Source organism: Melopsittacus undulatus, chromosome 5 (genome assembly GCF_012275295.1).
Source record: "Melopsittacus undulatus isolate bMelUnd1 chromosome 5, bMelUnd1.mat.Z, whole genome shotgun sequence".
Classification (NCBI taxonomy): Eukaryota; Metazoa; Chordata; class Aves; order Psittaciformes; family Psittaculidae; genus Melopsittacus; species Melopsittacus undulatus.
In genome coordinates, this window is record NC_047531.1 from 28,810,931 (window position 1) to 28,825,651 (window position 14,721).

The window sequence follows — 14,721 nt, forward strand, 5'->3', positions numbered from 1 at the left end:
TTTCAGAATGTACTATAATTCCATGCTACAGTTGAAGTTTTTTTTTATGCTATGATTTGGAAGATTTTTTTTTCTTTTTTTTTTTTTCAATTTTTGAGTACTTTTGAGCTTTGGGGCAGAATTAGGTTTGTTTTAAAATGCAGCTGAGAGTTGAGTTTCTTCATGACAAATCTCATTTCAGTTTCAACTAGACTTTTTTTCCTCTGGGGCAGAGTTACATGAACTGTTGTGCAAGAGAAGACCTTGCAGAATTGAAAATGGGGTTAGTTGCTGCAGTTCCCTTGTTTGCACTGGAGATGATTGGAAGGGTCCATTTATTTAATTCCTTACTTTGGGTTGTAAAATGTATAGCATCAGTCTCTTTTGAGAGGATCATGTTCTGAAACTGATGCTGAAATGAGCATCATGTATTTGTCAATGAAAGTTTTCACTTTTGCTTGGATTTGCAATATAGTAAATCTACTTAATGGGTCAATATGATGTGGCTCCTTGAATGGAGAAGAAACAAGTGAATATTAATTAGAAACTCCCAATTATGAGTTTCTTTATGTGAAACTGACCTTGTGGCCTTACAAGGGAAAAAATACAACCTTCTAATTTACAGTTTTGGTTTTCTAAAAAAGTTTTTTTTTGTCTCCCAAAAGAGGATTCTTCAGCCACATTAAAGACAAAGCTGTCCCTGTGACCCTGTTACTAAAAGGGGTGAAGGCTGTCTTTTTGAAGTGGGAGATATCAAGTCTGTTTTCATACAAATGCCACTTTCACAGTGGAACAGATATTTATTTATCTTATGGATGTTTATGGCTTTCTGTGTAATCTGGAATTTTTTACTTTTCTTGGCCTCAGAATTATAGACATTCAGTGGTAATTTGTAAAATGGTCTGTAGTGTAGTGGGGGAGGGAAGAGACTATTATAATCCATCTTTATGTTGCTATTGCTGTTGATGTAAATTTTGAAGTCACTTAACTGCTAACTAACTTCCCATAATAAACCAATCTTTCTTTAACATTTCTTATTTTGAGACATACTGTATGTTCCTTCAGTTGCTTTGGCAAGTGGTTAAGCAAATTTTGGATCTACAAGAAAAAAATGGAGATTATCAAGAACGGAGCGGGTTTTCAGTGTACCATTGGCGCTGACACTAAGTCCTGCTCAAGTGAACATAGAGTTTTCATCTAGGCGTACAAAGAAAGCTTTTCAAAACAGTGGCTGTTCTACTCTAGCTCCAGAACTGGAGAAAGCAGAGCCATGCACTTGAGTTGTTTCTAGGATATGTTAGCCTGAGTGTGAATATCATATGCATGTTGCAGCTGCTCTTCTCTTGAGCTACCTTGCATGCTGGATGGATGTGACAGTTCTGGAACTAGCTCAGAACTGAGAGGTAGACTGATATTTTTGTATTCTGTTACTGGTATTTTGAATCACCAGGTTTGCTTTTAAAGTTGACCCTAGTTAGCTCTGTCTTAAAGCATGCTGAGAGCAAAAAGCTTGTTAGTTTATTTGCAAAATACAGAGAATGGCAGGATGTTCTTGTAGCTGGAGCTCATGAGTCTGGAGGTCTGTTTCTTGCTGTAGAACATTGAAAGTCTTAAATGGGTTCAGCTAGGTTTCTGGTTTTTTTATTTGTTGCTGATGTTTTTCTACAATAGTTATGTAGAGTATCATAGTAGCCTGGTTTATGCTGTTACATTATTCTGTACTGAATAATTGTAGCAGTTGACTTCCACAGTTTATCATACCTAGGTTTTACCTAAAAAATGTGTAAAATCACACAAACTACTGTATTTCTGTTCCAGTTAGAATTGAAGAATATTTTTTTTCATTGTGTAAAAATAATGTTTTACTTCTTGTCCCGGAATGCATTTTGAAGACTTTGGATATGCAGGTTTGATATGAGCCAGCAGGTTTTAGCCTGCAGAGAGTATGAAAGACTAGTGAAAAAATACACGTGACAAATACAGGTAGACAAGTTGTGATGTATTGATCACATTAAAAGCTGAATTACTGTTGGCATTCTGAGGAAAACTATAGATAGGATTTCATCCCAACAACACAGTTCTCTCTTTGCTTTTATTTTTATAATCAATTATAAGATGGTTATTCACAAACTAAACTTCAGTTTACTACAGTCATGTAGTACTTGCAGGGTTTTCTTTTCCAAATAACTATGTTTTAAACCACTGAGGATCAGCCAGATTCCCTTTTCAAAGAAAGATGCCGCAAGTATTTTTTATACATGTGCAGATCAGCTAAGGAGCACTTGGAAGTCTGATAGCAGGTTGCTGTTATCAAGACAGTTTAGCCAGTGAGTATCTTACTCATTAAAATCTCAATAACTGCTTTTATGAGCTAAATAAATTATCTGGGCCACAAATGGACTGCAGGCAATTGGTTAGACATCTCTGTACTAATAACAAATGCATTTAGCTTGGCTTGGGTAATTCAAATAAAATTTTAAAACATCCTTTTGTAATTAGGTTCTTCAAGGTCTAGATTATCTACACAGCAAGTGCAAGATCATTCATACGGATATAAAGCCAGAAAACATTTTGATGTGCGTGGATGATGCCTATGTTCGTAGAATGGCTGCTGAGGCTACCGAGTGGCAGAAAGCTGGTGCGCCTCCCCCCTCTGGCTCAGCAGGTATGATACTGTATTGAAATGCAGTGTAGTAAAGTTCCATCAATATATTAATGCTAATGATATTATGTTTAATCAAAATTAACATTTTAAATAATTGCACATGAAAAATGCATGTCTAGTTAATTTTTATTTATGCTCTGGAAGCTGTCCAAAGCATTTGACTGAGGGAAATGCTTTCTTCTCAGTTTTGCACATTCAGGTTTACAGGGTCTCCAGATGCAGAAAAAGATTTATTGATATAAACTTACTCGCCTCCCACCTCACAAGCATTAATGGCTGGGATTTAGCCACACTGGAGCCTTAGATTTCTAATACTGACAATAATCTTATCTAAATTATGTGTCTGGTTCTATTGTGAGTTCATCAGCATCCTTGTGAAATAATCTGCCTTTTCATCAGTTATAACTTATTAGACTGCAGTGAAAACTCTTAATTAAGAGTCCATAGTTTTTCACCCTTGAAAATAGAATTTATTGTACCTAACTGAATTCCTGATAAGCCTTGCTCCGTAGCACTATATGTGAAATGTCTTATGTTGGACTTGCCAGGAGTATAGAAAAGAATTGTATATTATGTTTAGCTAGGAGAAAACAAGGTCAAGAAGTTCTCAGCAATCAGTGAAGAGAAACAAGGAGGAAGGGTGGCTGTTCTAGTGATCTTCAGTACCATGGCTGCTTTTTATTTACCAGTCAAGCCCACCAGTTTGCAGGCAATAGAGAAATAATAGCATTTGAATACTGTTGTAATACTGTCAGAAAATATGTCACAGATTAAGATCTTAGAGGTACAATAAAAATACCCGCTATAACAAATACTGTGGTCAACATCCATAATTATTTCACAGTATTCTGTGTGTTAAGATGCAAAATCTTATAAATCGTGAATATATTGTATTGAATCTTACATAATGTGTAATCACATAGTTAAAGACTGTATGTTATTTGTGTGGGAAGTAACTTGATGTTGTTCGTGCAGCCTATATGGTGCTTCTTGACATTAAAATAAGTATTATTTTAAGGAATGTATTGATGGAGTTCTTATCACACTTTGTTCTTAGCAAATTGTAATTGGATCTGTGGCCTTCCACACAGGAGCTGAACATGTGTTTTCTTTACAGCATTTCAAGAATAGGTTCTGCATAATTTCCCTTTTTAGATCAGTGCTGGTACTCAAGTTTAAGAATGTTTTTGAATGCCTTGCCCTCTCAGGAGGCATACAAGCAGTTTTTTCCCCTGAGCTTAGTAGCAGAAGCTGAAGCCATAGGAGAGCTCTGAAGTCTCAACTGTCTCCACTTTTTATTTTGCATTTGTTAATTGCCATATGCTTTCGTGTCTGAAGAAGTTCATGAGCTGTTCTCCTCCCCCGTTCAGTTCCTCTTTCTCACTTCCACTTTGCCTCTGTCTCCCACATTTGGTTATTTCTATTGGCTTGATTATTTGGGGGGGGGGTGTGGGTGGGGGGTGGGGGTTAGGGGGTAGAGGATGCTGTGTGACTTGTATTGCTGTTCTTTGCATTTCTACAGTTAGTACTGTAATCTCATCAGACCTAGTCAGTGATTGAATCCTTGAGAGGTGCTTAGGAAGAAGTCTATGTTCTGTGGTTGTGTGTTTTCTGCCAGAGGCACTTCTTCATGCCTCCAGTCCTGGCAATCAAACTGCCTTATTTCAGAGTGAAGGAAACACGAATGTTTGACTTTTCTGCTGAGTGCTATACAGTAGTTGTCTTTGTTGCTGTTTCCTGAATTGTCTAAAATCTGTCTATACCTGCTCAGTCAGCTGACTGCATACAGTTAATATGTGAGAACTCTGCAGTCATTTAATGTTTTCTGTCCACTTCTTACTGATTCACGCTTTCCTTTCTAACTTTAATCTACTCTCCACTAACCATAACAGTGAAATTGATGCTACCTCCTTCCAATTCCAGATGCTCCAACAGAGACATCAAATGATTTCAGGCCACAGGTACTTGTAAAAAGAAAAAATATGGCTTAAAAAAATAAATCACTGCCCTATGTTTATTAAAGGCTATTTTTACACAATTTCTATGACTTTCTGCCTTTTTAGAGTTGGGTTTTTAAAAACAATTCTTTTTTTCTTTTTAGTGAGTACAGCTCCACAACAAAAGCCCGTAAGTATTGTTACATAATTCAAATTAACTTTATTTTCTGTGTTTAGTTGCTATTAGGCTGTTGGTAGTCTCTGCCCTTTTTGCAGGCTTCCTTAGACTAAAGCTTTTGTCTTTCAAAGAATACTTTTCTTTTAATGTCTTTGGCCTTACCAGCTTTATGTACAGTATATCTCTGATGGCAACTCTGATAGACTTACAATTCTAAAGCTATGTCAGAGACAGTTAAGCATTGCCATTTCATCTCTCGAGGAATAATCCATTCTGTTCAGATCTTGATAAAAATGGGTGCACGCACTAAATACCATGCATTGCAGATGGCTTAAGGACTTCAAAGCCTTAATAAAAAAGACCTTAAAGGAGAAGGGGTTTTATGAGACTTGAAAGATCTTTTTGCCATGTACATACAGCAAATAGCCACTAAAGTATCTAAGGTTAGACCTGTTTTCTGTGTGTATAGGATGTATATGGGCATACAACATGGGTGAAAAATAAATAGGATTGTCAAACTAACTGTCTTGTTCTAACTGTCCTGTAGCTTCTTTTGAAGATAACAGGATTTACAGATAAACCTTTGAGAAAACAGTATTTTCCTTTGTTCCTTGTACTTTTTTATTATATTAGGATTTCTTGCGGTGATACCTAAACAATAAATGAGAACTGGATAGATCTCATCTATGAGTTAGTAAAAATAGAAGTCAGAAATTCAGTTACAATATGACAAAGTGTTTCAGTCCTAGCTCAGATGTGTTAGCTTTTCTTTTGCTTGTTATTGTACCTGAGTTTTTCAATCCGTATGTTATAGAAAATGTGAAACTTTTCATAATGGCCATCTGTTGTTTGTGATTCACATGTTTTGGGCCAGAAGTGAATAATAAAAATGCTTTACTCTCAATGGGAAATAGCTGAACAACACAAGAATTATTTAAAATCCTTTACCATTTTCAATCTCTAGTTTCTTGTGTCATTTTTCTGAGCATACTTTTGCTGGTCATTTCCTTCATTGTACAGAGAGAAATCACGTATGAAATTTATATGTAAATAATTAGGTATGATACCTGACTATCTTCCACATGCAGCATCAACAGTTAATCTAGATTGAAGTTGAATATTAGTGTGCCTAGTTGAGATTATAGGATCATAGGAAATTCACTATGGTATTTTAGATATATTTTGCTCTTGTATCTAATAAACAGCCACATAAACCAATGTATAACTATGTAACATTTCAGTAGCTTTTTTGTCTCATATAACCCTACATCATTTTTTATTTGAAGTAAAATAGGAAAAACAATATATTTACTTATTAATAATTGCCATTGTTAATGTTAAAGATATGTACTGTATTAATTGCTTATGCTAATGTAACAAAAATCATTAAAAGTAATCATACTATAAATGAATTTGCTTTGAGAATAATCGTTTATTGATTATTGATTATTGAGAATAATCGTTTTAGTTTTTTATTTGTTTAATATTTCAGATTGGAAAAATATCCAAAAACAAAAAGAAAAAAATGAAGAAAAAACAGAAGAGGCAAGCTGAGTTGTTGGAGAAACGCCTGCAGGAAATAGAAGAACTAGAGCGAGAAGCTGAAAGGAAAAAAATAGAAGAAAATGTAACCTCGTCTGTACCATCAAATGAACAAGAAGATGAGTACCACCCAGAGGTGAAACTAAAAACAGCTGATATAGAAGAGGTAGTAGATGAAGAACCTGGAAATGACGATGGTTAGTATTGCCTGCTTTTATTTACCCTGAATTTACTGTTTCATAGTAAGGGCAGCATTGCATCTGGTGCACTGAGCAAAATCTCTGAACTGTCCTAAATTGTTAAGCTTCATTTTCTCCTGTAGGTAAAATCGTAACTAGAAAGTCTGAAAAACAGGAGTCAAACCTACTGTAGAGGTGAAGAAAAACATCAATAGCAACCTTGCTGTCAAATCTCACAGAAGAGCACACAGACAATTCAGTAGAACAGCCAGTTGTCTTGCCACATTAGGTGGCATAACTGAGTTTCTTAATGAGATAGAAGAAAAACAGCGTGAATTTGTATTTTTTTAACTTCAGTGTGGTTAAGTCATTGTTGCTTTCCCCTTTTTACAGTATTTTTTGTAATGATCTGTCAGGTAGTAATAACTGCAGCTTCTTCAATAAAATTGTTAAGATGATGTATTAAAATTCTTTTTAGTCCCAATGATTTGGAGTGTAGTTGTTATGGTCCAGCTCCATTCTGGCTTCCCAGGTTTTCTCATCAAGTCTTGCTCATTCTGTAAAGTGTAACTGCTGAGACTTGTCTTCTGGTTTGGTTTAGTTTTGTTCTACTCTTACTGTGAATTTTCCTGCTTCTTTTATGACTCCCTGTTTGACACAGATTGAGTTACAGATTTGCAAAGCTTGCTTTCAAGACTTCATGCATCTTTTCTCCCTGGTCCCAGGAGGATGGTGTCAGACTCTTTTCAGTGGTGCCCAGCAACAGGATGAGGAGCAGTGGCCATAAACTAAAACACAAGAAGTTTCACCTCAGCATGAGGAAGATCTTATTTAGATTAGAATTATAGAATAGTTAGGGTTGGAAAAGACGTTAAGATCAACCAGTTCCAATCCCCTGCCATGGGCAGGGACAACTCACACTAAACCATGTCACCCAAGGCTTTGTCAACCTTGGCCTTCAACACTGCCAGGGATGGAGCATTCACAACCTCCCTGGGCAACCCATTCCAGTGCCTCACCACACTTACAGTAAAGGATTTCTTTCTTATATCCAGTCTAAGCTTTCCCTAAGTTTGAGCCCATTACCTCTTGTCCTATCACTACAGTCCCTAATGAATAGTCCCTCACCACCATCCCTGTAGGCTCCCTTCAGATACTGGAGGGCTGCCATGAGGTTTCCACACAGCCTTCTCTTCTCCAGGCTGGACAGTCACAACTTTCTCAGCCTGTCTTCATACGGGGGGTGCTCCAGTCCCTTGATCATCCTCGTGGCCTCCTCTGGACTTGTTCCAACAGTTCCATGTCCTTTTTATGTTGAGGACACCAGAACTGCACACAATACTCCAAGTGGGGTCTCACAAGAGCAGAGTAGAGGGGCAGGATCACCTCCTTCAACCTGCTGGTCACGCTCCTTTTGATGCAGCCCAGGATACGGTTGGCTTTCTGGGCTGCAAGTGCACATTGAAGCTAGTTCGTGTTCATTTTCTCATCGACCAACACCCCCAAGTCCTTCTCCGTGGGGCTCCTCTGAATCTTTTCTCTGCCCAACCTGTAGCTGTGCCTGGGATTGCTCCGACCCAGGTGTAGGACCTTGCACTTGTCAACTTCATGAGGTTGGCATCAGCCCACCTCACAAGTGTGTCAAGGTCCCTCTGGATGGCATTCCTTCCCTCCAGCGTGTCAACAGAACCACACAGCTTGGTGTCATTGGCAAACTTGCTGAGGGCACACTCAATCCCACTGTCCATGTCAGCGACAAAGATGTTGAACAAGACTGGTCCCAGCACCGACCCCTGAGAGACACCCCTTGTTACTGGTCTCCAGCCGGACATTGAGCCATTGACCACAACTCTTTGCATGTGGCCATCCAGCCAGTTCTTTATCCACCGCGTGGTCCACCTGTCAAATTGATGTCTCTCCAATTTAGAGACAAGGATGTTGTGTGGGACAGTGTCGAACGCTTTGCACAAATTCAGGTAGATGACATCAGCTGTTCTGGCAGAGCACTGGAGTGGGTTGCCCAGGGAGGTTGTGGAGTCCCCTTCTCTGGAGACATTCAAAATTCACCTGGATGTGATCCTGTGTAACCTGCTCTAGGTTGTCCTGCCTTGGTAGATGGGGGTTGTACTGGATGATCTCCAGAAGTCCTTTCCAACCCTAATGGTTCTGTGATAACATTCTAATCTTCTGAGTTGTTCCCTCCTGAACCACTCCCCATTGTTTATTTTTCCAACAGCCTTATTAATTAGTTCTTTCTTTTGCCTTCAGTTTAGACTTCAAGGTCTTTGCATATTTCATTGATACTTAATAGTTTCCTTGTGTGATGTCAGAAGTCAGGCAGTTACTGAAGAGTTAAAAATGATGAATGCCTAATTTCATCATGTATTATTGATGTATGATCTGATGTGTTGCTCACTGAAATTTTTCAGGTGAAGCAGATGATCAGGATGAAAAAGAAGACACAGAGAAAGAAAACACTGAGAAAGATGATGATGTTGAGCAGGACCTTGTCAACACTGACCCTACAGACCCTAAGTGGATAGAATCTCCCAAAACAAATGGCCATATTGTGAACGGCCCATTCCTGCTGGAACAACAGATTGAAGATGAAGACGAGGAAGAGGAAGAATGTCCAAATGCAGAAGAGTATAATCTTGATGAGCCAAATGCAAAAAGTGATTACTCTTATAGCAGCTCCTATGAACAGTTTAACGGTGAATTGCCAAATGGACGTCATAAAATTCCTGAGTCACAGTTCTCTGAATTTTCAGCTTCAGTGTTTTCTGGGGCTCTAGAGTCCGTAGCTTGTGGTTCTGCCATTTCTGAAGGATCAACTGTAACTGAAAGAGAGGAGAGCAGCCCATCTCATGACAGGAGCAGAACAGTTTCAGCTTCAAGCACTGGGGATTTGCCAAAAAGTAAGTATTCCTTGTAGTGGCATACAGCATCCTTGCAGTCTCTTGCAGCCACAGGTGTTGTCTTATGTAGAATGAGTAGTGGGGCTAAACCTTATGTATATGTTTTATCTGTGTTCAGTGACACATATATGCAGATTTTACTTTGAGTTTTTTGGTGAAACTTTCAGTAACACAAAGGGACCTTTTGATAACAGCAGACAAAACCTCTATCACACCATGTTACTGGCTTGGAACACCAGGTCTATCACTTCTCAGTGATGTTGACATTTATCTATCTACAAGTTAGGTGTTTTAAATGCTTTTAGTTTCTGGGTTGGTGCTGACCCTCCTAAGTCTTGGCCTGCTTTTGTGCTTGTGTCTGAAAAATACTGGAAAAGGTGATTCCAGCATCTGAGTCAGAACTGCCCCCACATGCTGTCTTCCTTAGGTGCTCCCAAACCTAAGGAGGAGGTGGGATACAGGGTCGGATTTACCATTGCTAGGGTTGCCTTAAGAGCTGCAGCCCACTGCTGAGAACCCTTTTTTCATTCCTGGCTATCATCTTGTTGGTTTTATCTACACTGATCATTTTGCTCATTGCATCATACAGTTCTCAAGTTATTAGTTTTACATATAGTACTTCATGTTAGAACACTTTTGGCAGGGCAGATATCTAGAAATTAAGAGGGAGATTTTCAGTTGGTTTAGTCCCAAGGCATTCTGGTGAATTTTGACCTCCTAGGACCAGGTTTGAAGAAAAGCAAGTGCAGTAATTTTGTATGGCTTTTAGAAATAGAGAGGGGGAAACCCACTTTGAATTGATGGAAGATTTGTGTCTAGTAACATGGGTGTGTATTACATAAAAAAATGGCAAATAAGTGTAATAGAAGGACAGTGGTTAGGTTAAGAAATAAATGTAACAGTCTCATTAAAGGCAGTAGCTTAGCTAGGCTTAGTTTAAGTAAATTGGATGATTTTTCTCGCATTCAAAAATGGGAGTTTGACATATGCGCTTGGAAGATGATGCAAACGCATTCTTGTTAAATTCAGACAAATTACTGTCTTAAAAGAGGAAAAACCAAACCGATTTTTTTTAACTTTTTTTCTGCTCTAGAACTTGTTTTTATGGGTGTGAGGTAAGTTACTGTAGGTTAAATGTTCCTATTGACAGGTCAGTCTTCACAGGAAACAGGAAAGGAAGTTCATGGTTGCAGGTAGGCATTCTTCTAGAAGGTGACCATGAGATGATGTACTGACTCCTGGTCTTCCAGGAGTCTGACTCCTGACTTCCTTTTATAACAAGCCAATAATACATCAACTGTTAAGTCCAGTAACCTTTGTGTTTGGCTTAAAGCATATTTTCCAAAAAGACACCTGCTCTTGATTCGGACAAATGGAGTAATTAAAGAACATGGTGTGGTTGAAGTGCATTCCACTGGTCAGTACTCAGAATTGTTTCAGGAGAATCATTGCAAGTTTGGATTTGCATGGCTGCAGCTCTTAGCTATAAATACTTGTTATGTCTTTCTTCAGCCACATGAAAAAATTCTGTAATGTGCTGTGTTTTTGTTCATTGATGGTTCGTTTCTGTTTCTAACAGTTCTTCTCTTAATCTTTTATTAAACTCAACAAGTCTTTGTCTCTGGAAGACATATTTCTAACCCTCAGCTCATTGTGGCTTTTCCATATTCGTCATGGTTTGGGACACTTAAATTCTGGCCACCCAAACTGCTCCAGTCCAAAACTTTTGCCTGTAAGTCCTGTTTACTGAAGACATGGAAGGTGGTATCTTGGTGCCATTGCAAAGAGCTGGATTTTTGCCATTGAATTAAATAGCTGCAGGGTATTACACATAGATTTTATTTATAGTGCCAGTGGCTAAATGATAAATATATGGGTTTCAACTTTAATCAAATACAGAGAGACTAGATCTGTAAGCAGACAGAAGAAAATGAGATAGCTTAGGGAGAAGATCGCTAAGCCTGCTGTCAACATTGTCTCCACATGAAGTTACTAAATATAAATAGAGATGTATTGAAAAGTACAGTCAGTGTATTTCTTGGTTTAAGACTTTAGAAGAGCAATTCACACAGCTATTACAGAGTCTGACAGATAAGGCAAGAAATGTGAAATACAATACAAATGAGCAGAGCTATGTTTCTGGAAAATGTCAAGTTCCAGGCAAGTGTGTCTGCCAGTCTATCCCCTTACACTCAGTAGTCCCTGAAATGGTACACAGGAGGTTCCTAGGTACCTGGTAGTCTCTTCCTCTGTGCTGCTGGCAGTATTTATAGGCAGAAAGCCTCTACTGCTGTTTTCCAGGCGTGATGTGTAAAATCGTCATGCCTCCAGGGAGTAAAGCTGGATTTGTCATCATGGGAGCAATGTATTTCCATAGCTGGAGAGACAAACTTACTTAATTCCTCCTTGATGTTATCTCATCAGCAGCATCTTACAGACCTTTTGTGCAAAGAAGAAAGATTAAATTTAGTCATAGTTGAATTTAGTTCTTCCACAGAAAGAGGAAAAGCTAAATGTTGTTAATGGCATCAATAATAATGTTGGCTTAAACAGTAATAAAACAGGGTATTTCAAAAGAAGAAAGGTAAAAGCTGCAGCCTATTCAATATTTTTAAATGCTGCTACTTTTTCCCTATATCTTTAGTGCCCTTTTCTAGTATAGAAGTGGACTTTATTTGTTCCTCTCTGTCTAGGCGTTGCTATACATTATAAAGTAACATGATCTCTTATTTTTTTGCCTCATTCAGTGCAGACCAATTTGTGTTGAGCAGATGAGCAGCTCTTAAGTTCTTACCTTTTTCAAGTTTTCACTGTGTGACCAAATGCTCTTAAAATAGATTTATTAATTTTCTCATGACTCTCCTCCTCATTCCAGTGTTTAAATGTTTACTAAGTATACTATCGTGCTGAGACTGTGAGAAGAGGAGGTGATATTTCTCAGTTTTACAGAACTAGGACACACAGAAGTGAAAACCAGAAATGCTTACTGATTTTGTGCTCAGGTTGAGCTCCTTTGGATGCTTTTTTTGAGAGTACTTACTAAAAGGTGTGCTCCTCTTGACTTTACTTTCAGTTGTGAATGATCCTCGTTTGTCAGATATAGAATCCAAGGTCTCACATTCATCTCTCAGAAAATAAGGGACATAAACTTAATGAGCTTCTGAGAAAAACACAGAAGTGTAGGCATTTGCCTGTTACCTTGTCAGGTCCCTCTGCTAGAAGAAGGTTGAAGAAAGCTGTTTTCTAATGTATTCAGATGTCTTACTGACAAGTTCTCCACCCCTTCATTCCACTTTATTTACTGCAGTCCTTCACCTTCAGAAAGATGTGTGGGAAGGATTTATCTAGCACTTTATTTTTGCCAGGGCTGGTGAACTGGGGAAGGTCCTGGTGTTTCTTGAATAATGTATGTGATTTGGTTTAAAAAAAAATTAGACTCTATTAAGCAACATCTTGTAAGGGAAGATATTAATAATTAGGATTACTTAATACTTAAGACTAACCATCTTTTAAGTACTGAACCTCAGCTTTATTCTCTCATTGTGTTTTGCTTTTATGCCCTATAGGGATGGATTTTTTTTGAACTCGAGTCATGGACTCTGTTGCAGCTTTTTAGAGGGGCTCTTGTTGAGGTCACTGCCAGTTCTGTCTTCTGCTGTTCAGTCCTGTCTTTTCTTTCCTTCTTTCCCTTGGTGGATCCTGCCACTTTCTTTTCTGGTTGGCCAGTGCCTTGATGGCTCAATCACCCTTGCTGTCCCAGCAGTTGAAGATCCTCCTCTGATTTCAGTCATTCCTGACTCATCGTTAGACATGCTGTATTTTTTCTTTGCCCCATGTCTGCTGTGCTTTCCTCTTCCAATGCTTATGGTAGTTTCATAGATCATTATATCCCATTTGGAGTCCCAGTGCCTTTTGGATCTAGTACCTCTTTCGTATCTTACCAGCAGTTTCCAATTTGATCTTTGTAGCTTTGGGACAAGTAAACTGAGATCAATCCTCTCCTGCTGTGTGATCTGTGTATCTGCTTCTATCATCCACATTCAAGTCAATCTGCTAATAATAAATAATAATAAAAAAGAAAAGCAGCGGTCCTTCACTGTTCTGTGTTAGGATCATCAATGTCCAAAGAGTCTCTGAAGATGGCAGGATTAATGAGATTAAAGTTAGGCTTTTCTAGTTGGATCATACTCAATGCAAATTAGGACCTTCAGGGAATTTTGATTCTACACTGAGTTGTCTGTGAAATGGGTGACAGTCCTCCAGGCTCTCAAGTAAGCCAGGTTTTGGTACTTCTTCCCCTTGGGACAGATATTTTAAACAAGAAAAAAATCCAGCCATATTTTGTTTACCTTAGCCAGAAATGGAAGTGCAGGATTTTATTTTCTCAACCAAACTGTTTTAAGAACAACTCTTTAATGTGCACTTCTTGGAGTTTGAGTTTTAACATTTTCTGTCCTAATCTGTTCTTGGAAACATATGGACTCTTTCTGCTTAGAGCTCTTCTGGATATTCTAATTATAGCCATTTGGCAGTTAATGCAAAAAAAATTGCACTTGGAATGTGTAAAGATATTTAGAAATCAAGGTAAGAAATCCTGTTTATGTTGCTTTAATTTCTTGTAACATTCAGCAAATGATTTTGATGTCTTCCATGAATTACAAAACTGGATAAAGTGTCAAGGCAAAACTGCTTAGAGGTAATGAATAGTGTGCTTAAAATACTAACTGTTCTGCATTTTGCTTGTGTTAGCAAAAACTCGTGCTGCTGACTTACTGGTGAATCCACTGGACCCAAGAAATGCAGATAAAATTAGAGTTAAAATTGCTGACCTGGGGAATGCCTGCTGGGTGGTAAGCATCACTGCATCGTTTTTGCTCTTCAGCCTTCATTGTTTAGAACAGGCCTTTTTATTGTTGTTTTTTCCCATTAATGTGATTCTTTCTTTTTTAGCATAAACACTTCACAGAAGACATCCAGACAAGACAATATAGATCCATAGAGGTTTTAATAGGAGCAGGTTACAGTACACCTGCTGATATCTGGAGTACAGCATGTATGGTAAGAACAACACAACGTGTATGAAGCCTTGGGTGATATGGTTTAGTGTGGGGTGTCCCTGCCCATGGCAGGGGGGTTGGAACTAGATGATCTTGAGGTCCTTTCCAATCCTAACTATTCTATGATTCTATGTATTTTATAAGAATAAACCTGAGAAACCTGATGTGGATGGTTTTGACACAAATACATTATCAAAAAGTCCTATCAGATAGCTACTGACGGTTTTTCCCCTTCTATTTCAATTTCTGAAACACTCTTAATCAAT

The 14,721-nt window shown here is 38.2% G+C and overlaps 1 protein-coding gene across 4 annotated transcripts in view; it reads left to right on the plus strand.

Annotated features, from left to right (window-relative positions):
* Positions 1 to 14,721, plus strand: part of SRPK2 (SRSF protein kinase 2) — a 144,617-nt gene that overhangs the window by 110,772 nt on the left and 19,124 nt on the right. For all 4 annotated transcript variants that reach the window (XM_031048306.2, XM_031048303.2, XM_031048304.2 and 1 more), the window contains 6 exons: positions 2,479 to 2,644; positions 4,746 to 4,771; positions 6,252 to 6,498; positions 8,910 to 9,398; positions 14,148 to 14,248; positions 14,349 to 14,456. In XM_031048306.2, the coding sequence (XP_030904166.1) occupies positions 2,479 to 2,644; positions 4,746 to 4,771; positions 6,252 to 6,498; positions 8,910 to 9,398; positions 14,148 to 14,248; positions 14,349 to 14,456 (1,137 nt within the window). The remainder of the gene's footprint in view (positions 1 to 2,478; positions 2,645 to 4,745; positions 4,772 to 6,251; positions 6,499 to 8,909; positions 9,399 to 14,147; positions 14,249 to 14,348; positions 14,457 to 14,721) is intronic.